Source organism: Coregonus clupeaformis, chromosome 4 (genome assembly GCF_020615455.1).
Source record: "Coregonus clupeaformis isolate EN_2021a chromosome 4, ASM2061545v1, whole genome shotgun sequence".
NCBI lineage: Eukaryota > Metazoa > Chordata > Actinopteri > Salmoniformes > Salmonidae > Coregonus > Coregonus clupeaformis.
In genome coordinates this window covers 1,952,782-1,979,103 of record NC_059195.1, presented here as the reverse complement: position 1 = coordinate 1,979,103, position 26,322 = coordinate 1,952,782, and the positions used below count along the sequence as shown (strand labels likewise).

The 26,322-nt window shown below is 41.2% G+C and overlaps 1 protein-coding gene across 2 annotated transcripts in view; it reads left to right on the top strand.

Moving 5' to 3' along the window:
• Positions 1–3,554: 3,554 nt before the first annotated feature.
• Positions 3,555–26,322, top strand: part of slc39a10 (solute carrier family 39 member 10) — a 60,689-nt gene continuing 37,921 nt past the window's right edge. Inside the window, exons 1-3 of one of the 2 annotated variants that reach the window (XM_041863403.2) lie at positions 3,555–3,658; positions 20,765–20,846; positions 21,591–21,619. In XM_041863403.2, the coding sequence (XP_041719337.1) occupies positions 21,617–21,619 (3 nt within the window). In that variant the 5' untranslated portion in view covers positions 3,555–3,658; positions 20,765–20,846; positions 21,591–21,616. Of the gene's footprint in view, positions 3,659–20,764; positions 20,847–21,590; positions 21,620–22,928; positions 23,016–26,322 lie in introns of those variants that run through there. The other variant, XM_041863412.2, reaches the window with a different exon arrangement.

The following is a 26,322-nucleotide window of genomic DNA, read 5'->3' as shown; positions in this document are numbered from 1 at the left end:
TGTCAAGCAGCCACTGAACTAATGGCTACAAAATGATTAGGTAAACTATTTAATTAAACAACTTGTAAGGTTAGAGAGCATAATTTTAAGAGCATGATGGTCAGGGACAGAAGAGATTATAATCAACAATGTTCCTTTTTAGAGATAATTTGTGTTTACCTATATCTTTGTGTTAACTTGCTGGGAAAACTCAACAAATGATAGAGCACATCTTTCATTTTAGCATGCTGAGTATTGCTAAATGTTTGCTAATTTATAAAAAAAATTGAAATATCACATTTACATAAGTATTCAGACCCTTTACTCAGTACTTCGTTGAAGCACCTTTGGCAGCGATTACAGCCTCAAGTCTTCCTGGGTATTAAGCTACAAGCTTGGCACACCTGTATTTGGGGAGTTTCTCCCATTATTTTCTGCAGATCCTCTCAAGCTCTGTCAGGTTGGATGGGGAGCGTCTCTGCACAGCTATTTTCAGGTCTCTCCAGAGATGTTCGATCGGGTTCAAGTCCGGGCTCTGGCTGGGCCACTCAAGGACATTCAGAGACTTGTCCTGAAGCCACTCCTGTGTTGTCTTGGCTGTGTGCTTAGGGTCATTGTCCTGTTGGAAGGTGAACCTTCGCCCCAGTCTGAGGTCCTGAGCACTTTGGAGCAGGATTTCATCAAGGATCTCTCTGTACTTTGCTACGTTCATCTTTCACTCGATCCTGACTAGTCTCGCAGTCCCTGCTGTTGAAAAACATCCCCACAGCATGATGCTTCCACCACAGTATATTATGATTCCTATGCTTCACCGTAGGGATGGTGCCAGGTTTCCTCCAGACGTGACGCTTGGCATTCAGGCCAGAGTTCAATCTTGGTTTCATCAGACTAGAGAATCTTGTTTCTCATGGTCTGAGAGTCCTTTCGCTGCCTTTTGGCAAACTCCAAGCAGGCTGTCATGTGCCTTTTACTGAGGAGTGGCTTCCGTCTGGCCACTCTACCATAAAGGCCTGATTGGTGAAGTGCTGCAGAGATGGTTGTTTTCTGGAAGGTTCTCCCATCTCCACAGAGGAACTCTGGAGCTCTGTCAGAGTAACCATCGGGTTCTTGGTCACCTCCCTGACCAAGGCCCTTCTCCCCTGATTGCCCAGTTTGGCCGGGCGGCCAGCTCGACGAAGAGTCTTGGTGGTTCCAAACGTCTTCCATTTAAGAATGATGGAGGACACTGTGTTTTTGGGGACCTTCAATAATGCAGAAATGTTTTGCTACCCTTCCCCAGATCTGTGCCTCGACACAATCCTGTCTCGGAGCTCTACGGACAATTCCTTCAACCTCATGGCTCGGTTTTTGCTCTGACATGCACTGTCAACTGTGGGACCTTATATAGACAGGTGTGTGTCGTTCCAAATCATGTCCACAGGTGGACTCCAATCAAGTTGCAGAAACATCTCAAGGATGATCAATGGAAACAGGAACTCAATTTAATGTCTCATAGCAAAAGGTCTGAATACTACGTATCAGTTTTTTTTATTTTTAATATATTTGTACAATTGTCTAAAAACCTATTTTCGCTTTGTCATTATGGGGTATTGTGTGTAGATTGATGAGGAAAATGTGTTATTTAATCAATTTTAGAATAAGGCTGTAATGTAACAAAATGTGGAAAAAGTCAAGGGGTCTGAATACTTTCCGAATGCACTGTATATTCCCTAGTTAACGCTGGGTGTTCATATTGACTCTATTCACTCCACATGGCTGTTCAAACACAAAATAAAGACGTCAAAGTGCATTCTAATAAAGACACATTGATTTTTTTAAAAATATAATTTGTTTGATAACAATGACAGATTTTACCAGGGGTCTGACCCCGTTTCCATTTTAAGGGACCCCGACCCCAAGTTTGGGTAGAACTGGCACTGGCATGGCCACGTTATCTGATTCTTCTAAAATAACTTTGCCGTCAAGCAATATTGACACAATGATCAATGTAACTACATTCTGCCCTATTTTTCCTTTACATTTATGAGCTATACTGAACAAAAATATAAAACCTAACATGCAACAATTTCAAAGATCTTACTGAGTTACAGTTCATATAAGAAAATCATTCAATTGAAATGAATTCATTAGGCCCTAATCCAGGGTTCTTCAATTCCGGTCCTGGAGGGCCGAAACACTTCTGTTTTTCATTTCTACCTGGTGTCCCAGGTCTGATCTAGCCCCTGATTAGAAGGAGAGGATGAAAAACAGAGGTGTTTCGGCCCTCCAGGACCGGAATTGAAGAACCCTGCCCTAATCTATGGATTTCACATGACTGGGCAGGGGTGCAGCCATGGGTGGTCCTGGGAGGGCATTAGAGTTTTTCCCCACAAAAGGGCATTACAGACAGAAATACTCTTCAGCAACCCAACCCCCCTCAGACGATCCCGCAGGTGAAGCAGCCGGATGTGGAGGTCCTGAGCTGGCGTGGTTACACGTTGTCTGCGGTTGTGAGGCCATTTGTACGTACTGCCAAATTATCTAAAACAAAGTTGGAGGCATCTTATGGTAGAGAAATTAGCATTCAATTCTCTGGCAACAGCTCTGGTGGACATTCCTGCAGTCACAATGCCAATTGCGCACTCCCTCAAAACTTGAGAGATCTGTGGCATTGTGTTGTGTGACATTACTGGACATTTTAAAGCGGCCATTTATTGTCCCCTGCATAAGGTGCACCTGTGTAATGATCATGTTGTTTAATCAGCTTCTTGATATGCCACACCTGTCAGGTGGATGGATTATCTTTGCAAATGAGTAATGGTCACTAATGTGGATGTAAACAAATTTGTAGCAAACATTTGAGTGATACGCTTTTTGTAGGCATTTATTATTTTTTTTCAGCTCATGAAACGCCTATTTTGTTGCTTATTGACAGCATTTGAATAATTGTCACTCAATAAATATTATCGTCATAATTATCTTTCAAACATGTGTTTATAGCTACAATAGCAAACACACATCACAAGCAAACAACCATGAGTGTTGTCAAGATGCTTGTTAAGATGCTAAAGCTAGCGAACACAAATCATCCATCGACCTTAAGGCAGGCAACATTCATAATAACAAAAAAAGCGATCACCAACTTTTGTGTATATTTAAGACTGCTTCGCATGTTTGGTGCAGTTGAAAGCTGAACTGCTTTTCTTCTTCTTGCTTCTGTTCTTCTGGCAATGTTCAACAGGTGCAAAGAATTCCCCCGCACGAACGAGCAGGTCCTGGTCGAGAGCGCGTGAATGATTTCCCTTCAGCGTGTGCATGTGACATAAACTCGCCACTTCACAGCATGAATCTAAAATGTTAATAATGTTAACTTCGGCTGTGAGCGATGGGAAAAAAATAGGCCTCTAAGACAATTTCTTCAATAATTCAATGGATGTTTTGTTTATAAAGTTGATGACTGAAGTGTCTTATTTGGAATAATAAAATATGACTTCTCTATCGGGCGGTCTATAAGAATTGTCTTTCTTGGCATTACTTCAGCTAAACCGCAGTACCGAAAATGCCCTCTGAGCGCAGTGGCTAGCGTGCTTCCAGATTGGAAGCCTGCCCCCTTGGCCGTTTGTGCGTCGCTGCTCAGTGAACGGGTTGCTTTTTTTTTGGGTACGGAGCTGAGAGGAGATGCACACGGCCCTCGAGTGAGGTAACTATATAAAAAAAAAAAAACATTTGTTTTCTTTCACTCCCACAACATGGAACCGGGCAGAATTTGCTACAACATGCAGATGTAGCTAGTTGGCTAGCTACATTCATTGCTTTTAAATTAAATAACGTAGCAGACGTATTAAACGCCCAGCTTTGTTTAATCGGCTAACGTTAGCTAGCAAATGTCTTGTGCGTTGTCTGCTAGCTAGTTAGCTATTTGGAATCTTGCCGACTGTGGTGTTTTGACGTCTTGAAACTAAAATGGCTAGCTTGCTAGCTAGTCTACGTTGTCAGCCAGGTGCATTCATTTACCCGGTACCACTACGGTACGAGTAGGCACCTATTGTGAAAGTAGGTGGCTACGTCTTGTAAAAATATTTTAACAGCAAGCTAACTTGGGCACGCTGTGTTGCATGCAGCCATTGCAGTAGGGACGAGACTACGCGTGGTGCACCATGGCTAACGTTACCTAGCTATTTTTTTTCCGGCCTAACTGGTTGAAATTGGAATTTTAACGCTACCTAACGCAACTAGTTAGTTAACTAACCACCACAAATTACGTTTCAAACTTTCACCGACCTACGACGGGATGCCGAGAAACCAAAACGTCAATTAACGTAGGTGGTAACGTTAGCTAGTAACCTACGTTGGTGGCTTGCCTAATAACGTTATGCACACCATGTGTGCGGCTCTGAATGATACCATTTCGCTGAAATCAAATCGTTGAATAATTTGTGGGTAGGTAACGTTAAATCAGTCCATGTCAAAGTAGCTAGCTAGGCTAGTGCGCCATAAGCCTGTGTTATGATGCAGTAATTATGTATCAGCAATGCGCTCTAGCTCTATTTGGCTGGTTTACGGCAGCCTATTTTATAAAATGTAACTAACTTGGTGAGAAATTAAAAAGTGTCGACGAACTATAACTGCAGATAAGTATTGGGCCTGGTAGACATGCACTGAATCAATGTTTGACTTGCGTCTAGACCGCTGCAGTGGCTCCCAACCTTTTTTGAACCGTGGCACAACGATGGGATAAATTGTTGCACAAAAACTTTTCCTAATTTAGTTAGTGGCAATTAGCTCTATTTAATCCATACTGCGAATCATCTATTTTCGGTGACAAATATTTTTCATAGGTTAAGTAGGGTTTAAACTATTTTCAGTTCCTTACTCATGATGGTTAATTTGTGTGTACCCCTTTACGACTGTTGCGCTAAAGGTGCAAATCTCCGATAGAAAGATAAACATGTAGTGCATGTAAAATAGGTCTTACTTTTGAACGGAAAGGTCTAGATATGAGTGGTTTTCTGCATTGTAAAGGTGCTACCACAAGCCTAATCATACTTGCCTGTGCTAATGGTTCTCACAGGCTAAGTAAAAATTATACAAATTACTTTGCTCATGATGCACGCTCCAGTGCACTGAATTTGAAACCACAATAGAGCTGTAATCATCTGTGCCATTCAATGTATTATCTGATTGATTTTCTTTCTTGCTGCACTGGTGCTCAAGTAAAAATCCCACGTTCATTCCACAGGTCATGTTTATTAATGTGTTCTGAAGTTGAACCACTGGTCTAGTCACAGGCTATTTTAGTGTGTTACAAGGTCATGCTCCAATACCCCACATTTAACTGAAGATGGTTTTATCTCAATATCAAATAATTTCTGGTTAGCAATTAAGGATGTTACTGTGATTGTTTTCTATTTAAATGGTCATAAAAAAACAGCTTCTCAGCAATGAGCAATTTCTCAAACAAGATTTTTGCTAGGACTGTCGGAGTGGTTTGTGTGGGGTGGGGTAAACTGAAAATTAGCTGTTATTGGCGAAGAGGTTTGGAACTCTCTTATTGGTCTATTAACTAATTTACTGCATGGCGACATCACAATGGAAGGCAAAAACGGGCAGAAATTTCAGGCAGTCTTTTCAAACAGTGCTTACACTGAAGGGCATTATCTTCGCCATTTTCACAATTTCACTGTATTTTTCCAACCTCATAGTGTGTAAATGTACACTGAGTGTATAAAACATTAGGAACACCTGCTCTTTCCACGTCATCGACTGACCAGGTGAAAGCTATGATCCCTCATTTGCGTCACCTGTTAAATCCACTTCAATCAGTGTAGCTGAAGGGTAGGAGACAGGTTAAGGAAGGATTTTTAAGCGTTGAGACAATTGAGACGTGTGACATTCCAAGTGTGAATGGGCAAGACAAAATATTTTAGTGCCTTTGAACAGGGTATGATAGTAGGTGCCAGGCACACTGGTTTGTGTCAAGAACTGCAATGCTGCTAGGGTTTTCACTTTCAACAGTTTCCCATGTGTATCAAGAATGGTCCACCACCCAAAGGACATCCAGCCAACTTGACTCAAATGTGGGAAGCATTGGAGTAAACATGGGCCTGCATCCTTGTGGAAGGCTTTTGACACCTTGTAGAGTCCATGCCCTGACGCATTGAGACTGTTCTGAGGGCAAAAGGGGTTGCAACTCAATATTAGGAAGGTATTTCTAATGTTTTGTACACTCAGTGTATATAGAACACAAGTAAATCATGTTTTTGACTGCACTGAGCCTTTAAAAGCAAAGCCCTAAGTGCATTACCATTATCTACATAAGGAGGCAACCTGACCCAAAGGTATTAGGCTACCATATAGATGTAGTGACATTTCCATGCAAGCCGTTATGCTGAACTTTGAGTTGTTTGAAGGAATGTCTTATGAAGTCTTAAACCTGAGAAGCCGATAAGCCTACAGTAACTCCCAAGAAACTATGCATTATGGAAAATTCTGTTAGTTTTGCAACCCTACTCCGGAGGCATCTCTGTGGGGTTATTTGTGAATGTGAACATATTTGATCTGGTATTGATGCTACTGACTAATACATTTTCATACATAAGGCACCCAGAATGTTCTGTTCATTTGCCCTAAAACTTAGAAAACGCTCTGAAACAATTACTGCATTAAATTGTTGAACGAGAATGGTCATTTTCTGTTTCAAATAGCATTCACATTTCATGCATACTGAACGCTACCCGGCCGGGTGGCGATAGCGCCCCAGGGTCATCCTAAGCATGTGATGTGCTTGCCCTGCACTGTACATGGAGGGTCCATGCTTAATGGTTGCGTAAAATACATATTTTCTTAAAACTCCACACGATTTTGTGTGGATTTGTAAATCCCACAATGTAGTACAGTAATGAGACGCTTAGGCCTATGTAATGATCAGGTGAGGTGTAGGCCTATGTTTTTGCTTTTAATAGCAACTTTTAATCTAGCGCTATATAAAATATATCTATTATTTTTATATGTAATGTCTTTCATAACTTGCATTTTTTGCAGTGTCTGTATTGTGCTTCGCACGGCTGAATGTTAATTGCCTACACCAGTTGCGCACGTACACCGACCGGCCTGGTAACTAGATGCAGAATAATTAAGGGCAGAAGTGATGTAGGGTTCCATTTTACAGTAATTAAACTCTGACTAAGGCTACTCTGTAACACTGCAAATCTGGTGCTGCTGGACAAAGTATTGTAAAATGTACAAGCAGAAGCTCTAATGTTAATCATTGCTACAACAGAACTGCCTTCCTCATTTAGTATGTCTGAGGGATTGAATAGGGGGAAATATCTGTACGTGTCGCCTGCGTAGTGTGGATATCATATTGGGCCAGTATATTTGTGTGTGCCTGTTGAGTCTAATTTCAGAATGTGTTCTATGGATAAAAGTACACCCATGCGAAACTGCACATCATTCTAAAAATCAACTTTGAGAATGAGTCTTAGCCGGAATTGTAAACAGGACATGAGTAAGCAGTCCAAGCTTCCTGTAACCACAAATATGTTCCACTAAGGTTCACAGTATGCCATTTTATTTTATTTTATTTCACCTTTATTTAACCAGGTAAGCCAGTTGAGAACAGGTTCTCATTTACAACTGCGACCTGGCCAAGATAAAGCAAAGCAGTGCAATAAAAACAACACAGAGTTACATATGGGGTAAAAAACATAAAGTCAAAAATACAGCAGAAAATATATATACAGTGTGTGCAAATGTAGCAAGTTATGGAGGTAAGGCAATAAATAGGCTATAGTGCAAAATAATTACAATAGTATTAACACTGGAATGCTAGATGTGCAAGAGATTATGTGCAAATAGAGATACTGGGGTGCAAAAGAGCAAAATAAATAACAATATAGGGATGAGGTAGTTGGGTGGGCTAATTTCAGATGGGCTGTGTACAGGTGCAGTGATCGGTAAGGTGCTCTGACAACTGATGCTTAAAGTTATTGAGGGAGATAAGAGTCTCCAGCTTCAGAGATTTTTGCAATTCGTTCCAGTCATTGGCAGCAGAGAACTGGAAGGAATGGCGGCCAAAGGAGGTTTTTGGCTTTGGGAATGACCAGTGAGATATACCTGCTGGAGCGCAGACTACGGGTGGGTGCTGCTATGGTGACCAATGAGCTAAGATAAGGCGGGGATTTGCCTAACAGTGATTTATAGATGGCCTGGAGCCAGTGGGTTTGACGACGAACATGTAGTGAGGACCAGCCAACAAGAGCGTACAGGTCACAGTGGTGGGTAGTGTATGGGGCTTTGGAGACAAAACGGATGGCACTGTGATAGACTACATCCAATTTGCTGAGTAGAGTGTTGGAGGCTATTTTGTAAATGACATCGCCGAAGTCAAGGATCGGTAGGATAGTCAGTTTTACGAGGGCATGTTTGGCAGCATGAGTGAAGGAGGCTTTGTTGCGAAATAGGAAGCCGATTCTAGATTTAACTTTGGATTGGAGATTCTTTATGTGAGTCTGGAAGGAGAGTTTACGGTCTAACCAGACACCTAGGTATTTGTAGTTGTCCACATACTCTAGGTCAGACCCGTCAAGAGTGGTGATTCTAGTCGGGTGGGCGGGTGCCAGCAGCGTTCGATTGAAAAGCATGCATTTAGTTTTACTAGTGTTTAAGAGCAGTTGGAGGCTACTGAAGGATTGTTGTATGGCATTGAAGCTCATTTGGAGGTTTGTTAACACAGTGTCCAATGAAGGGCCAGATGTATACAAAATGGTGTCGTCTGCGTAGAGGTGGATCTGAGAGTCACCAGCAGCAAGAGCCGGCAAACCAGACGGCAATAGAAACTCCATATCCCTGGACTCGGCCTTAGACATGAGCCTGACTGACTCTTTGCTCATAAGATGGCCCCAGTGAGTGCATTTTTGGGTGTGTGCAAAAATCTCAGTTTCTTCAATATATCACCTCTAAAGAATCACAGACTGCTGTGGAAATTGTCCAGACAGGCCATTGAAATCCCCCCAGATTAGCAGCTCACCTCTACCCCCCCATCCCGCTTTGATTATGACTCGTTCTCGTGCTCAGTTAGGCATTTCCCACCCTTTTTTCAATTCCCTGTTTAGGTGGTCAGTCTGTCTCCCACATCTCCTTTGACCCTACGGTGATGTCTCATGATTAGGGCTGTGACGGTCTTGGAATTTGAGGTTACGTTAAGCTAATGTACACAGTCACTGACCTAACCATTCAGGGGGGTCACAATTCAGTTTGTACACTTGTTTACATGGAGATCCTTCTTCATAAAAACCTGTTTGAAACAAGGCACTACACTGTGTTATTATCATGGCATTTCATTATTATTATTATTATTCAGGTTATTACTTATAAATATTAATAAACAAATTAAGAAATGCCAGGTTGGAGAGGATCTGTAGCATTTTCGTAGTACCACAACATTAACGGAGTCAAAGTAAAGAAATATGCCTACCTAGTCTGTTGGCTTTTCTGCATATCTTTTTTTTTATATATATACATAGATCCTGTTTTCTGCATATATACAGTACCAGTCAAAAGTTTGGACACACCTCCTCATTCAAGGGTTTTTCTTTATTTTTTACTATTTTCTACATTGTAGAATAATAGTGAAGACATAAACTATGAAACAACACATATGGAATCACGTACTAACCAAAAAAGTGTTAAACACACCAAAATATATTTTATATTTGAGATTCTTCAAATAGCCACCCTTTGCCTTGATGACAGCTTTGCACACTCGTGGCATTCTCTCTACCAGCTTCACCTGGAATGCTTTTCCAACAGTCTTGAAGGAGTTCCCACATATGCTTAGCACTTGTTGGCTGCTTTTCCTTCACTCTGCTGTCCGACTCATCCCAAACCATCTCAATTGGGTTGAGGTCGGGGGATTGTGGAGGCCAGGTCATCTGATGCAGCACTCCATCACTCTCCTTCTTGGTACAATAGCCATTACACACCTTGGAGGTGTGTTGGGTCATTGTCCTGTTGAAAAACAAATGATAGTCCCACTAAGCCCAAACCAGATGGGGTGGCGTATCGCTGCAGAATGGTGTGGTAGCCATGCTGGTAAAGTGTGCTTTGAATTCTAAATAAATCACAGACAGTGTCACCAGCAAAGCACCTCCACACCATAACACCTCCTCCTCCATGCTTTACGGTGGGAAATACACATGCGGAGATCATCCGTTCACCCACACCGCGTCTCACAAAGACACAGCGTTTGGAACCATAAATCTCCAATATGGACTCCAGACCAAAGGACACATTTCCACCGGTCTAACGTCCATTCCTCATGTTTCTTGGCCCAAGCAGGTCTCTTCTTATTATTGGTGTCCTTTAGTAGTGGTTTCTTTGAAGCAATTCCACCATGAAGGACTAATTCACACAGTCCCCTCTGAACAGTTGATGTTGAGATGTGTCTGTGACTTGAACTCTGTGAAGAATTTATTTGGGCTGCAATTTTTGAGGGTGGTAACTCTAATGAACTTATCCTCTGCAGCAGAGGTAACTCTGGATCTTCCATTCCTGTGGTGGTCCTCATGAGAGCCAGTTTCATCATAGCGCTTGATGGTTTTTGCGACTGCACTTCAAGAAACTTTGAAAGTTCTTGACATTTTCCGTATTGACTGACCTTCATGTCTTAAAGTATTGATGGACTGTCATTTCTCTGTGCTTATTTGAGATGTTCTTGCCATAATATGGACTTGGTCTTCTACCAAATATGGCTATCTTTTCTATACCCCCCCACACACACACACACACACCTTCACACACACACACACACCTTGTGACAACACAACTGATTGGCTCAAACGCATTAAGAAGGAAAGCAATTCCACAAATTAACTTTTAAGAAGGCACACCTGTTAATTGAAATGCATTCCTGGTGACTACCTCATGAAGCTGGTTGAGAGAATGCCAAGAGTGTGGAAAGCTCTCATCAATGCAAAGGGTGGCTATTTGAAGAATCTCAAATATAAAATATATTTTGATTTGTTTAACACTTTTTTGGTTACTACATGATTCCATATGTGTTATTTCATAGTTTTGATGTCTTCACTATTATTCTACAATGTAGAAAATAGTAAAAATAAAGAAAAACCCTTGAATGAGTAGGTGTGCCCAAACTTTTGACTGGTAGTGTGTGTATTTGTGTGTATACAGCTCTGTAAAAAATTAAGAGCATCAAAGGAAAGTTGGAAAGAGGAGATGTAGAAAGTTTAATAGACAAAGTTAGCAAAACAATTGCTTATCATTAGTGAACACTCCCGCCATTAGGTCAAGTTTATCTACATGAAAATAAAGTTGATACACTTTTTTTTTTTTATCCTAAAATGAATGTAGGCCTATTTAAACAGTTTTGACAGTTATTTTATTTTCATGACTGTCTTCATCCATAACCAACCACGGTTATTCAATTACTGTCACAGCCCTACTCATGATATCATCTGGTTCTCTTTCTCCTCTCTCTCACTCTCCTTTTGATGTCACAGGATGTTGCCTCACGATTGTGATGCCCACACCGAGAGGCTCTCTTGCGTAACTCACCAGACTCTGGCTTCATGCTCAGTCTGTATGCACGCACACACACATAAATCGTCTGGACCCCCACCCCTTCCAGAAAATGGCCGGTTCAGTGGCTGATTAACTCTGATCCCAGCTCCAAGACATACACAAGTATGCACACATTATGTCCCCTCCCTTTGTACACCACGCCCCACACACAAACGAGTTAGCCTAAGTCAACTGATTTAAAGACTTTAAAACAGCCAACCAGGTCCAATAGTAACCCAGAAGAGCATTGGGTGTGTATTCTTGGTTTCGTCCCACTAGGTCTTGAGATAAAGGTAAGCTGTACCTTTTGAGCCCTCCCAAAGTGCTGTTTGGGTTTGTCTGCCATCCCTGTTTTGGCCTTGTTTGCTGATAATAGTGTTTACCTGGTTGCAGGCGTAGCCTCGGTCCGGCCATCTCATCCTGCGGTTAATTCGTTCCCGGTCTGTAGTGCGTCAGCATCACACCTGCGTTCAGTTTTAAAGATCTCATGCTGATCTGCACCTGCTTACGGTGGGACTCACGCTAGGAGGCTGAGTCCATCCACTGCTTCTTTGGATCCGTGGATAAAGCCTACAAAGCCCAGGTTTTGGGAAGTTGAATGGTTCAGAGGCTGAAGACCTGACCTTGCCAGTGCTAATACAAGACTTCTGAATACTTTTTTGTGATTTAGGCGAAGAGTTCAGGAGAAGCAGTGGCTTAATTTCGGCCTCTTGAATCTATTTGCTTTATGATGATGCTAATTTCACCGTTCAGATGGAAACAGTTTGGTTACACCATTCATGAAGTTCATGAATAGTCCTGGTCAACATCATTTGTTTGTCTTCTTGCTTGATGGACTTTTGACGTGTATCTAACTGAGCAGTTTGATAGGTTTGTGAAGGAAGTGTGCACTAGCTAGCAGCATGTCAGATTTATTGTTGCTAACAGAATGGATGGATTGGTTTGTGATGGGACGTGCAGTACTGTGCACTAGCCTGAGTGAGTGAACTTGCTGTCCATGTGACCAACTGTAATTGACAAGTGAACAAGCCAATGTTGAACAAATTGATGTTGCATCTCCAGTATACACTGTTTGTTTACAAAGAGTTTAAAAATCAGCACAACTAGGGTTGCAAAGGGACGGTATGTTACTCGTAACTTTTGAAGTTTGCTAGTAAACTACCAGAATGTAAAAAACAAACAAATGATCACAAGATAACTAGTATTTCTAATTATCTCTGGCTCTCTGTGTGGCCTTATCATATATAAAATAAGATTATTTTTAAATAAATAATTTAATGACAAAGCTGTAAAACATTATCGTAACTATATACCATCAACTTATGAATACCATTGGTGTTTATTATAAGGCTTTCAGCATTAAATATTTTTTACGCTAATTTAGTTTACGATGTCAATGTTTTGGATTAATGTTTTGGCGCCAAACTGGTGGCAGTTGTGAAAAATTCAAAAGTTGGAAGAGGTGCTAGAAACTCATGGACATGTTTACTATGCATTCGGAAAGTATTCAGACCCATTGACTTTCTCCACATTTTGTTACGTTACAGCCATATTATAAAATTTATTAAATCAATCAATCCTCAGCAATCTACACACAATACCCCATAATGACAAAGCGAAAAAAGGTTTTTTGAAAGTTATACAAAATTATAAACAGAAATCCCTTATTTACATAAGTATTCAGACCCTTTGCTATGAGACTTGACATTGAGCTCAGGTGCATCCTGTTTCCATTGATCATCCTTGAGATGTTTCTACAACTTGGAGTCCACCTGTGGTAAATTCAATTGATTGGACATGATTTGAAAAGGCACACACCTGTTTATGTAAGGTCCCACAGTTGACAGTGCATGTCAGAGCAACAACCAAGCCATGAGGTCAAATGAATTGTCAGTAGAGCTCCGAGACAGGATTGTGTCGAGGCACAGATATGAGGAAGGGAACCAAAAAATGTCTGCAGCGTTGAAGGTCCCTAAGAACACCGTGGCCTCCATTATTCTTAAATGGAAGAAGTTTGGAACCACCAAGACTCTTCCTAGAGCTGGCTGCCCGGCCAAACTGAGCAATCGGGTGAGAAGGGCCTTGGTCAGGGAGGTGATCAAGAACTCGATGGTCACTCTGTCAGAGCTCCAGAGTTCCTCTGTGGAGATAGGAGAATCTTCCAGAAAGACAACCATCTCCGCAGCACTACACCAATCAGGTCTTTATGGTAGAGTGGCTGGACGGAAGCCAGTAAAAGACACATGACAGCCCGCTTGGAGTTAGCCAAAAAGCACTTAAAGGACTCTCAGACCATGAGAAAAAAGATTATCTGGTCTGATGAAACCAAGATGAAACTCTTTGGCCTGAATGCCAACCGCCACATTTGGAGGAAACCTGGCACCATCCCTACGGTGAAGCACGGTGGTGGCAGCATCATGCTGTGGGGATGTTTTTCAGCGGCAGGGATTGGGAGACTAGTCAGGATCGAGGGAAAGATGAACGGAGCAAAGTACAGAGAGATCCTTGATGAAAACCTGCTCAGGACCTCAGACTGGGGTGAAGGTTTACCTTCCAACAGGACAACAATCCTAAGCACACACCCAAGACAACACAGGAGTGGCTTCGGGTCAAGTCTCTGAATGTCCTTGAGTGGCCCAGCCTGAGCCCGGACTTGAACCTGATAGAACATCTCTGGAGAGACCTGAAAATAGCTGTGCAGTGACTCTCCCCATCCAACCTGAGAGCGCTTGAGAGAATCTGCAGAGAAGAATGGGAGAAACTCCCCAAATACAGGTGTGCCAAGCTTGTAGCTTAATACCTAATAAGACTTGAGGCTGTAATCGCTGCCAATGGTGCTTCAACAAAGCACTGAGTAAAGGGTCTGAATACTTATGTAAATGTGATATTTCCGTTATAAAATAAAATTCCAATTTTAAATAAACGGTTTTTGCTTTATCATTATGCGGTATTGTGTTTAGATTGATCAAAAAACAACAAAATTTTAATCAATTTTAGAATAAGGCTGTAACGTAACAAAGTGGAAAAAGTCAAGTCTGAATTCTTTCCGAATGCACTGTATGAAAACATTGTTTTAAAGTTGTTCAAGTAAAATTACCAAATGTACAATAGATTGCCATAGATTAAATGTTCATTACTAAAATTACTGAATCTGGTAGCTTTGCAACCCTTGGAACATCATACATTTAGCACTACCAAATTGCACTCACCAACGCGGTCCTCAAGTCTTGCTCTTGTTGAAAAGTGTTTTTTTTTCTTCACATAAGTTGACCATTTTGGAAACACCCTTATACAATGAAATGTTAGTAGTAGGCCGTAAGTGGTCACAGAACAGGGCTAATGCTAAACTCTTCAGAATTAGGCCTACATTTACATTTTAGTCATCTAGCAGACGCTCTTATCCAGAGCGACTTACATGAGCAATTAGGGTTAAGTGCCTTGCTTAAGGGCACATCGACAGATTTTTCACCTAGTCGGCTCGGGGATTAGAACCAGCGAGACCTTTCGGTTACTGGCACAACGCTCTTACCCACTAAGCTACCTGCCGCCTACCTACAACTTTGATTGGAAACTAGCCTAATTCTAATAGGAAAACGTCAACAGGTATTTTGTTTGATTGCTTATCCATGTCCACAGTTGGTTTTCCCATTCACAGCACCCTCACCTTTGCAGTGTGCCTGTGCACACACACCTCACTGTTTCTAACCTGGGTTTAACTGGGTCTTATAAGGGTCCAGTTGGCAAAAGAAGACAAATAACATGCATTTTAGACCCTTGAGTTTTACAGTCCATATACCATATCCTCACTGTGCCAACACAGACCATCTGGTTTGTGTGTGTGTGTAGGGTCCATGTGTGTAGGCTCTCTCTCTGCCCGAGCTTGATCTTTTCTAGATAACTGCAACCTTTACCTAGGCGGAGGTAGTTATATGAACAGTAAGACATTGTGTTTGAATAGTACCACTACTGTACCAGTTTAGTTGTCCTTTCTGGTCTGAAAAGTCACTCACAAACCAGTCAGATATACAGTAGGAAAGTAGCCTAATTAACACCAAACATTTCTTATAGTCTCTACTTTTATATTAGTGTGTTTTCTATTATTGTGGTCTACGTTGAATTCCGTTTGACATGATATGCAATCTGCCAAAGTGGAAATTAGTGAAATGGAAATTGTGAATATGCGTAGTAGTAGCAGCAGCAGCACAAAGTCACACAATGGACCTGGACATGTTTCATACACGCAAACACACACCGTGGAGCGGGTCAAGCGCTTCAACTTCTTCGGTGTCCACATCGCTAAGGAATTATCATGGTCTGCACAGTCGTGAAGAAGGCACAACAACGCCTTTTCTCCATCAGGAGTCTGAAAAGATTCAGCATGGGGCCTTAGGTCCTCAAAGTTATACAGCTGCACCATTGAGAGCATCTTGACTGGCTGCATCACCACTTGGTATGGCAACTGCTTGGATCTGACCGCAAGGGTAGTGCAGCAAGTCTGGAACCAACAGGACCCTGCACAGCTTCTACACCCAAGCCATAAGACTGCTAAATAGTTAGTCCAGGTAGCTATTGGTTAACTATTTAACTATCTTCATTGACCCTTTTTGCACCAACTCTTTTGACTCCTCACATATGCCGCTGCTACTGTTTATCTATCCTGTTGCCTAGTCACTTTATCCCTACTTATATGTACATATCTACCTCAATTACCTCGTACCCCTGCACATCGACTCTGTTCTGGTACCCCGTGTATATAGCCAAGTTATTGTTACTCATTGTGTATTTATTCCTCATGTTATTATTTTTCTAGTTCTCTTTTTTTTCTGCATTGGTGGGAAGGGCCCGTAAGTAAGCATTTCACTGTAAGTCTACACCAATTATTTATTTTTTACGAAGCATGTGACAATTTGATTCGACACACACACACAGCTCAGAGACGGAGTTGAGGAGGAAGCTGTAGCCGTGTGAGAGTCATATGACGCGGCTTAAGGGCTCCTGTCTCCTCTCCCACCACCTCGTGTCTAAAGTTGAGCGATAGAGAAAGAGCCTTGACTGTCTGCACACCAGGAATGCACCGCTGCTTCTGCCAGGCCCTCTGCTAATTTTCACTGGACTGCTACTTCTTGGACCATCTCGTTTAAGCCTAGGTCGTGTATAAGTCAACGCCTGTGAGGTTATGCACAAACACTTAGGTGGTTGTGCATAACCATTAGATAATTAACTGCTAGTTCTTTGAATATGGACGTCTGATGCTTTGTGTAAAATGTACGGAAAGTATTCAGACCCCTTGACTTTTTCCACATTTTGTTACATTACAGCCTTGTTCTAAAATTGATTAAATTGTTTTTTCCCCTCATCAAGCTACACACAATACCGCATAATGACAAAGCAAAAACTGGTTTTTAGGAATTTCTGCAACTTTATAAAACACAAAATATGAAATATGACATTTACATAAGTATTCAGACCCTTTACTCAGTACTTTGTTGAAGCACCTTTGGAAGCGATTACAGCCTCAAGTCTTCTTGGGTATGATGCTACAAGCTTGGCACACCTGTATTTGGGGAGGTTCTCCCATTCTTCTCTGCAGATCCTGTCAAACTCTGTCAGGTTGGATGGGGAGCGTCACTGCACAGCTATTTTCAGGTCTCTCCAGAGATGTTCGATTGGGTTCAAGTCCGGGCTCTGGCTGGGCCACTCATGGACATTCAGAGACTTGTCCCGAAGCCACTCCTGCGTTGTCTTGGCTGTGTGCTTAGGGTCGTTGTCCTGTTGGAAGGTGAACCTTTGCCCCAGTCTGAGGTCCTGAGCTCTCTGGAGCAGGTTTTCTTCAAGGATCTCTCTGTACTTTGCTCCGTTCATCTTTCCCTCAATCCTGACTAGTCTCAGAGTCCCTGCTGCTGAAAAACATCCCTCCCAGCATGATGCTGCCACCACCATGCTTCACCGTAGGGATGGTGCCAGGTTTCCTCCAGACGTGACGCTTGGCATTCAGGCCAAAGAGTTCAATCTTGGTTTCATCAGACCAGATAATATTTTTTCTCATGGTCTGATTCCTTTAGGTTCCTTTTGGCAAACTCCAAGCGGGCTGTCATGTGCCTTTTACTGAGGAGTAGGACTGTTGCGGTGACCCTATTACCGCCACACCGGCGGTCACAAGTCATGAAGGCAGTCAAATTCCACGTGACCTTTTAGTCACGGGAATTAGGTTTCACCAAGCTCTGATGCTTCTGCTGGTCATTAGTAGCCTACCAAACTTGCTACCTGCCTGGTACTCAGCACTCTATTGTCCCTCTAATCACTCTGACGTCAATGCAAATGTAATCGAAAATCTAATCAAACACTTCATGAGAGCTCATGTTGCACAACATTTCAATAGGCTATTTAATTGCGTGAGAAAACCGAGTGATGGCCTCTACTGAAATGAGGAGGATCCCATCAGCTTTCTATAGGCTAGGCCTACTATATTTATTTCTCAACTTTCCTAATATTAAGCACATTGCTTTTATTTACAACAGGAGTATAGCCTACCTGGCTGGCATGAAAATGAACGACGCGAAAATCGTCCTCCATTCGCTATTTATTTTTTCTAGCTGCCCGTTTCGATACAGGTGCATGATAATGGTCCATTCTAAATCAAAACTAATTTAACACAAATTATTTATTATATGTAAAAACAAGATTTAAATAAAGAATAGTCTGATGGGTGACAATATTAGCCTATCACTATATTATCACTTGTGAATGATGCCCAGAATAAGAAACAATGGCTTTTTTTTGCGACTTTTTCTAATCATAGTCGCACACCTCATGTAGCCTAGCCATATGCCTATATGTTTTGATAAGCTTTGTATCACAACTAAAGTGGCCAAATAACTTTCTTAAAATTAAGCACATTAATCCACTTTACAAGGGGTGTAGCGCCTAACTGGCATACATAAACAGCAGGTGAGTTTCAAGTTTGGGAAAGATAATGTTCACCATAAAAATGTACCTTTTTATAATTAAAGCCTTACATGCATAATTGCATTTGCGATCACTTTTGATAATGGTGTTTTCTGCTAATGGAACATTTGCTCTTATAGCCTACTACCATGTGTGCATTGCTGCACTTATAATGTGAAGAAATAGCCTAATAGTTTATCAACATTTTAAGCTAAATGTTCTGATCTGTTGCGTCAGCCACGTTGCATAAAAAATGTTTTGACGCTAGTGGTTGTATTAATTTGGGATCTATTGCATCCCACAACTGTCCCAGACTATGTTTGGAATATGTATTTCTCGTACAGAATAGAGTAGGTCAACTTTTGTACTATGGGGGATAGTAGATTGACATAGGCTAGTGCTTTTGCTGTTCATTAGGCGTACTCATCTTGTTGGCTGACAAAGTAAATATGGAGAGTTCTTCCAATATCTTCAATATGCTCCTCGGAATTGGATAAGGGCGCGCGCAGTTGCGTCCCCGACATGTCTGTCTTCACTGAGCAGTGATTCGGAGCGCTCAGCACTCAGGGAGAAGTGCTCAACGGCCACTGGTCGCAAAAGCCATGGATTTCTTTAGGGTGCATTACGGCCACACAAAGGGGATGCTGCCGTGAAATTCTAGGCATTATCAAGTGCTTGTCAAATTGTGAATGAGTGACTGGTGTAGTGTACGGCCTGCGCAAAAAACAAAGCAGAGCTCATGCCTTTCAAGCGACCTTTTTCAAATCATCCTTGGTCGAGTCATGCAGCCTTACAATGTATTAAACATCTTAACATATAGCCCAACGTTTGTAGAACAACTAAAGTTACATTAATATCTAAATTAAGCATATAGGAATAGCTATTTCATCTCCACAGAGGAACTCTGGAGCTCTGTCAGAGTGACCATCGGGTTCTTGGTCACCTCCCTGACCAAGGCCCTTCTCCTATTGCTCAGTTTGGCCGGGCGGCCAGCTCTAAGAAGAGTTTTGGTGGTTCCAAACTTCTTCCATTTAAGAATGACGGAGGCCACTGTGTTCTTGGGGACCTTCAATGCTGCAGAAATGTTTTGGTACCCTTCCCCAGATCTGTGCCTCGACACAATCCTGTCTCGGAGCTCTACGGACAATTCCTTCAACCTCATGGCTTGGTTTTTGCTCTGACATGCACATAATGACAAAACGAACCTGTTTTCACTTAGTCATTATTGGGTATTGTGTGTAGATTGATGAGGATTTTATTTATTTAATCAATTTCATAATAAGGCTGTAACGTAACAAAATGTGGAAAAAGTCAAGGGGTCTGAATACTTTCCGAATGCACTGTATATGAGGGCCCTGCAATATGACTTCCGAATACATCTTTTGAAGGCTTAGAATGAGCTTCAAAATGTGCATCGTCAAATTCATGAAAACCGACATTTTAAGATACGTAATTGTATGCGTGTTTTCTGATTAATTTACTCCCCAAATGCCCGTTTTTGTCACCCAAGGGGAAGCATGAAGCCGGAAAGTTAAAACCGTTTCATTTTAACTAGGCCTACACACTTTAACTACAACTCTCACCAGCTGTATAATGTCTTTCTTTTGACAGCTTGCCAGTCTAAAACAGCTGTTTCTTTTTTATTTTCAAAAAGTACTGGCTGGCAAGCGTTCAGTAAAAGAAAACAGCGAAATCTAATGTAAAACACATAAAAAGGCCTGTATCTGGCGGTTTCTTACAGTCCTGTGAGTCTTCAGCTCGAGCGACTCGAGTGTGACGTGTAATCCAGTACGCGAACAAAGCTGCGGGAGGTGTAGCTAGTTGAAATGAGAGTTTTCTAACTTATAATTTATATCTTAATTGTCTACGTTTTTATATAATTTAATTATATTGTCTTTGAGCCCATTTAAACAGTATGGGACTGTATACGGAAGTAAAGCAGGAAAAAGGTGGTAACTTTCCCATCGTATTCTGTTTGCCAACTCTGTTCAACTCTCCTCTTGGAAAACTAGCCTATCCTCCTGCAGGATTTCACCCGAAAGCTATTCTAACACGCTTGCGTCTACTGATCAGCTGCTCCTCTGTAAACTGATTAGCTGAATCAGGTGTGTAAGTGTAGGACTGGAGCAAAGCCTGCATATACCAAGCTCTCCTGGAGGAGATTTGGCCAATCCTGCTGGACATCAAATAAGCCATTTGACATCTATCAAAACCCTGCATTTCAGTTGTCATTGTTGAACTTTTTGAGAATACGGACTAATGGTCACGCTTCTCTCCTCAGCTCAACAGTTTGTGTTTCTGAAGAACTGGAAAAGGCCCTATCACATCAGGATTGGGGGCCAAGGCGGCGCAGTATTACTACGGTAAGTTTAACGTTTCCAAAACCTGAGTCATATTTTGTTTAATTTAGTTAACTAGGATATTTGCTTGCTACCAAAGATGGGCTAGGTTTAGTCTTATCTTGGAACCCAGAACCAAATCTCTGGTGCGCTGGCTACTTACTCGATTTGACTCTGGGGGCTGAGGTGTTCAAACCTGTACTGAACGGAAGCGGACAGTTGTCCCCCTTCTGAAAGCATCCGCCAAAGGCCGTCCTCAGCCCATCTCCTTAAGTAAAGTCCACCTGTGTTTACAATCCTTTCCTGTTAAAATCCAACAGCCACCTCTGTGAAATCCCGATTTGTCTAACATAATCATTGAATGACGCTAATCCGCTGTCTGTCACGACAGACTAGGTTTAGCCGAGTCAAAAATGCCTAATCATTGTTATGTAAATTACGGTTAAAATGGTATAACTTAAAAGAAGAACATCATGTGAATTCACGAGCTGGGTTGTAGTTGGTTGTAGTTTGGTTACATCACTCGCTGACCTTTTTCATTGGCCGCCTGAAAAAAAACAAAAGACACTGGTTGTGGTGCATAACACACAAGCCTGACTAAATCCTGAGAATACACTAAGCCTAAGGGGTCTCCGGAGTAGAGTGACCCTATCCACGTGTGTGTGTGTGTGTGTGTGTGTGTGTGTGTGTGTGTGTGTGTGTGTGTGTGTGTGTGTTCAAAGGTGTATGAGCTTACACTAAACAGAGAATTGGTCTTTTCATTCACAGTTGAATTGAAGAAGGCGCCCTTGGATATGGTGAGTTAATGACCCGTTCCCCCAGCTATACAAGTTCAAGTACAGTAGCTACTGTAACCAAAAGCTTTACCTGTGTGTTTAGACCATGCACACACACCCAAATGTGTCCAGCGGGGTATACTACAAAGGAGGATCAATGAGTTAGCCAGCTAACTTTGATAAACAACAAGAAATAACTATTGATTTTCTTGTTCGTTAAGAAGGCAAAACGTGTGTTTTGGTTGTTGAGTCAATTAGGTCCTACCCATTTCAAGCTTTTAATAAAAATAAAAAGTTATTTCAGAATATTTAGGCAAGTTAGCTAGTATACCCTCTAGTGTAAAGGACACTCCCCAAAATATTTTTGTTTTAAGATGTTCTTGTTTGTATCACACAAACACTAACATTTTGAGACATTGAGAACATTTTGGAATGTTTAACCAACCACCACACTTCTTTTTTAAATGTATGATTAGCTTACCCTAAACCTGAGGAGAAGTAGACACACTATGGTGACAAAAGACAATCCATTCGTAACATTGCTTCATGGCTACTGTATCGACGTAACTGTATCAAAACCAACTAATGCAATACATATACAATAATATGGCTAATACATGCTGTATATGAATTTAGAATAACTATAGGTACTTTTTAGTTGTTTGACTTTGTAAACAAACCATTCATAGCTTCAAATGATGTAAAACTGTGATTCTCAATCAGGGGGTCTAAGACCTCTCTGGGGGACCTCAGGGAGCTTTCAGGGGTCCCTGAAAAGTAAGGATATAACGAACAAACTGATATTAACAGCTGCAAGGCCAAAATATCTCACATTTATGAAACAAAAACCGTTTGACAGGGATTTTAAAACATTAAATAATTTCATATTTTGAGTGTCCACAATGAATATTGAGCAAACATTTTACTCTAGAGGGCCCAGTGGTATCAACATATTTGTCTTATGTGTATGTCTCAATAAACCATTAAGTTATAAGGAGCATTAGAGGTGCGGATATGACTTATTTTATATAGGCCATACATTTTTCCCCAATACAGCGCCTGACCATTCTTAACTAGTTATTGTAGTTCACAAATATCTCAAACTTTGTGAAACATCCCTTTTTTTTTTTTTTTTTTGTCAAGCACTCAACAAAGAGTGTATTCAGTAGACACACACCATGCTGTGTTTGAGAGTGGTGTGTTCTTAGGATAGGGCAAGACTGTAACCTATTTTATCTCCACGTGGGTTCATAGGTCAGCCCAGACTCATGTTTATAAACAGTGTATTGTTGGAAGCAGCCGTGGAGTAGGCTTGTAATCACTTTGCCATTTGCAACCGAAAAGCTGCACCGCTGTCACACACTTATCAGCCTTAACTTGATTTCACACATCACTTGGGCAAGCAAGGCACTCTGTGGTAAGTAGCCTACTCTGCTTTCCTTGGATTGTTTGAATGGGAAAGGTTAGTATCACATTGTGTCACATTGATTTAACTGGACATCATTTTCTGCAGTTCATTTCCACTTTAATTGTCACATTGTTATATAGTGTGCAACAGGCTGCATTTGGCAATACGTTATTTCAATGTCTTGAAATAATTTTCTGTATATTGGTGGTGTTGCACAAGTGTATGAAGTCACTCAGATAAACTTTTTATATTTGTAAGAATCACACATTAGATGCATATTATCAAAGTAGCCCTTTGGTACCACTAAGCTAATGCATACTAGTATTTGCACCTCCTTATCCTAAGTCTGGGATAAGGAAGTTAGTCATTGATTAGCTCTGGTATTGGCAGCATTATCGACTGCTTGGGGAGAAGACTAGGGATCTGTACCAGGTTATCAGAATTGGCTGAGATACGCATGTTGATCTGACATATCACTACTACCACAAAGATTATCTGTAGGCCTAATCAGTATTATTAAAATAAAGTAGCCTGACGTAATGTAGCATGGGTACCAGACAGTCTTTCTTTGTGTATTATGTTTATAAATAATTGTATAATGATGCAGTACTCTACCCAGATCATAGCAAAAAGAACATGTCTTCATAATCTCAGTTACTGATATATAAAAAAAAAAAAAATTGTATTGATGCACCGGTCCGTCAATCTAAGTAACATAATAAACAAATCCCCATCAAAATCTGTCAGTTTAAGAAAATATATCAATTTTTTTACAACCTGGAATTAAAATTAATTTTTGGGGGGTTTGTATCATTTGATTTACACAACATGCCTACCATTTTGAAGATGCAAAATATTTTTTCTTGTGAAACAAACAAGAAATAAGACAAAAAAAACAGAACTTGAGCGTGCATAACTATTCACCCCCCCAAAGTCAATACTTTGTAGAGCCACCTTTTGCAGCAATTACAGCTGCAAGTCTCTTGGTATGTCTCTATAAGCTTGGCACATCTAGTCACTGGGATTTTTGCCCATTCTTCAAGGCAAAACTGCTCCAGCTCCTTCAAATTGGATGGGTTCCGCTGGTGTACAGCAATCTTTAAGTCATACCACAGAATCTCAATTGGATTGAAGTCTGGGCTTTGACTAGGCCATTCCAAGACATTTAAATGTTTTCCCTTAAACCACTCGTGTGTTGCTTTAGCAGTATGCTTAGGGTCATTGTCCTGCTGGAAGGTGAACCTCGTCCCAGTCTCACATCTCTGGAAGACTGCAACTGGTTTCCCTCAAGAATTTCCCAGTATTTAGTGCCATCCATCATTCCTTCAATTCTGACCAGTTTCCCAGTCCCTGCCGATGAAAAACATGGATGGTGTTCTCGGGGTGATGAGAGGTGTTGGGTTTGCGCCAGACATAGCGTTTTCTTTGATGGCCAAAAAGCTAAATTTTTGTCTCATCTGACCAGAGTACCTTCTTCCATATGTTTGGGGAGTCTCCCACATGCCTTTTGGCGAACACCAAACGTGTTTGCTTATTTTTTTCTTTAAGCAATGGCTTTTTTCTGGCCACTCTTCCGTAAAGCCCAGCTGTACGGCTTAAAGTGGTCCTATGGACATATACTCCAATCTCCGCTGTGGAGCTTTGCACTCCTTCAGGGTTATCTTTGTTGCCTTGATTAATGCCCTCCTTGCCTGGTCCGTGAGTTTTGGTGGGCGGCCCTCTCTTGGCAGGTTTGTGGTGCCATATTCTTTCCATTTTTTAATAATGGGTTTAATGGTGCTCCGTGAGATGTTCAAAGTTTCGGATATTTTTTTATAACCCAACCCTGATCTGTACTTCTCCACAACTTTGTCCCTGACCTGTTTGGAGAGCTCCTTGGTCGTCATGTTGCCGCTTGCTTGGAGGTGCCCCTTGCTTAGTGGTTTTGCAGACTCTGGGGCCGTTCGGAACAGCTGTGTGTATATATACTGAGATCATGTGACAGATCATGTGACACTTAGATTGCACACAGGTGGACTTTATTTAACTAATTATGTGAATTCTGAAGTTAATTGGTTGCACCAGATCTTATTTAGGGGCTTCATAGCAAAGGGGGTGAATACATATGCACGCACCAGTTTTCCGTCATTTATTTTTTGAATCAAGTTATTTTTTTCATTTCACTTCACCAATTTGGTCTATTTTGTGTATTACATGAAATCCAAATGAAAATCAATTTAAATTACAGGTTGTAATGCAACAAAATGAAAAACGCCAAGGGGGATGAATACTTTTGCAAGGCACTGTACCTAAAGGGATCCTAAAAATCAAACTCAAATAGCTAAATGATCCATGGTATGACCATCTTCAAAAGATTCCATATGTCAGCTTAGACTTCTAAGAACTACTCTTGGAGATAATAATTGCGCATTTCTACTTTTCTTATGTCAATAACCGTACTGGTAGCATGTAAAGTTTATATTAGAAGTTCTATTATGTCAATAATATAAATATTAGTCACATGCAACATTTTGCCCTCTTTGCAAAGCTAAACCTAGTCTTGTCTCGGCTCAATCTTTAAATATACTCTGAATCTACAGAACATGGAATGATAAGTCTGTCTCTAGCCTTCTTTATGTCAGTCTCTGTCCTTAAAGGTGCAATCTGGGATCTAGCAATCTGTTCAATGGTCATTTGATTCTTGAAGAATATAATTTATAGATGCCTCATGAGATTAGCAAAACTGTCTAATTCTACCATAACCCAAATTGTAAGGTTGTATTACTCCAGGGTTTACAAACGACAAGAACGTAAACAATGTATGGTTACACAATACAGTGAGGGAAAAAAGTATTTGATCCCCTGCTGATTTTGTACATTTGCCCACTGACAAAGACATGATCAGTCTATAATGTTAATGGTAGGTGTATTTGAACAGTGAGAGACAGAATAGCAACAACAAAATCCAGAAAAACGCATGTCAAAAATGTTATAAATTGATTTGCATTTTAATGAGGGAAATAAGTATTTGACCCCCTCTGCAAAACATGACTTAGTACTTGGTGGCAAAACCCTTGTTGGCAATCACAGAGGTCAGACGTTTCTTGTACTTGGCCTCCAGGTTTGCACACATCTCAGGAGGGATTTTGTCCCACTCCTCTTTGCAGATCTTCTCCAAGTCATTAAGGTTTCGAGGCTGACGTTTGACAACTCAAACCTTCAGCTGCCTCCACAGATTTTCTATGGGATTAAGGTCTGGAGACTGGCTAGGCCACTCCAGGACCTCAATGTGCTTCTTCTTGAGCCACTCCTTTGTTGCCTTGGCCATGTGTTTTGG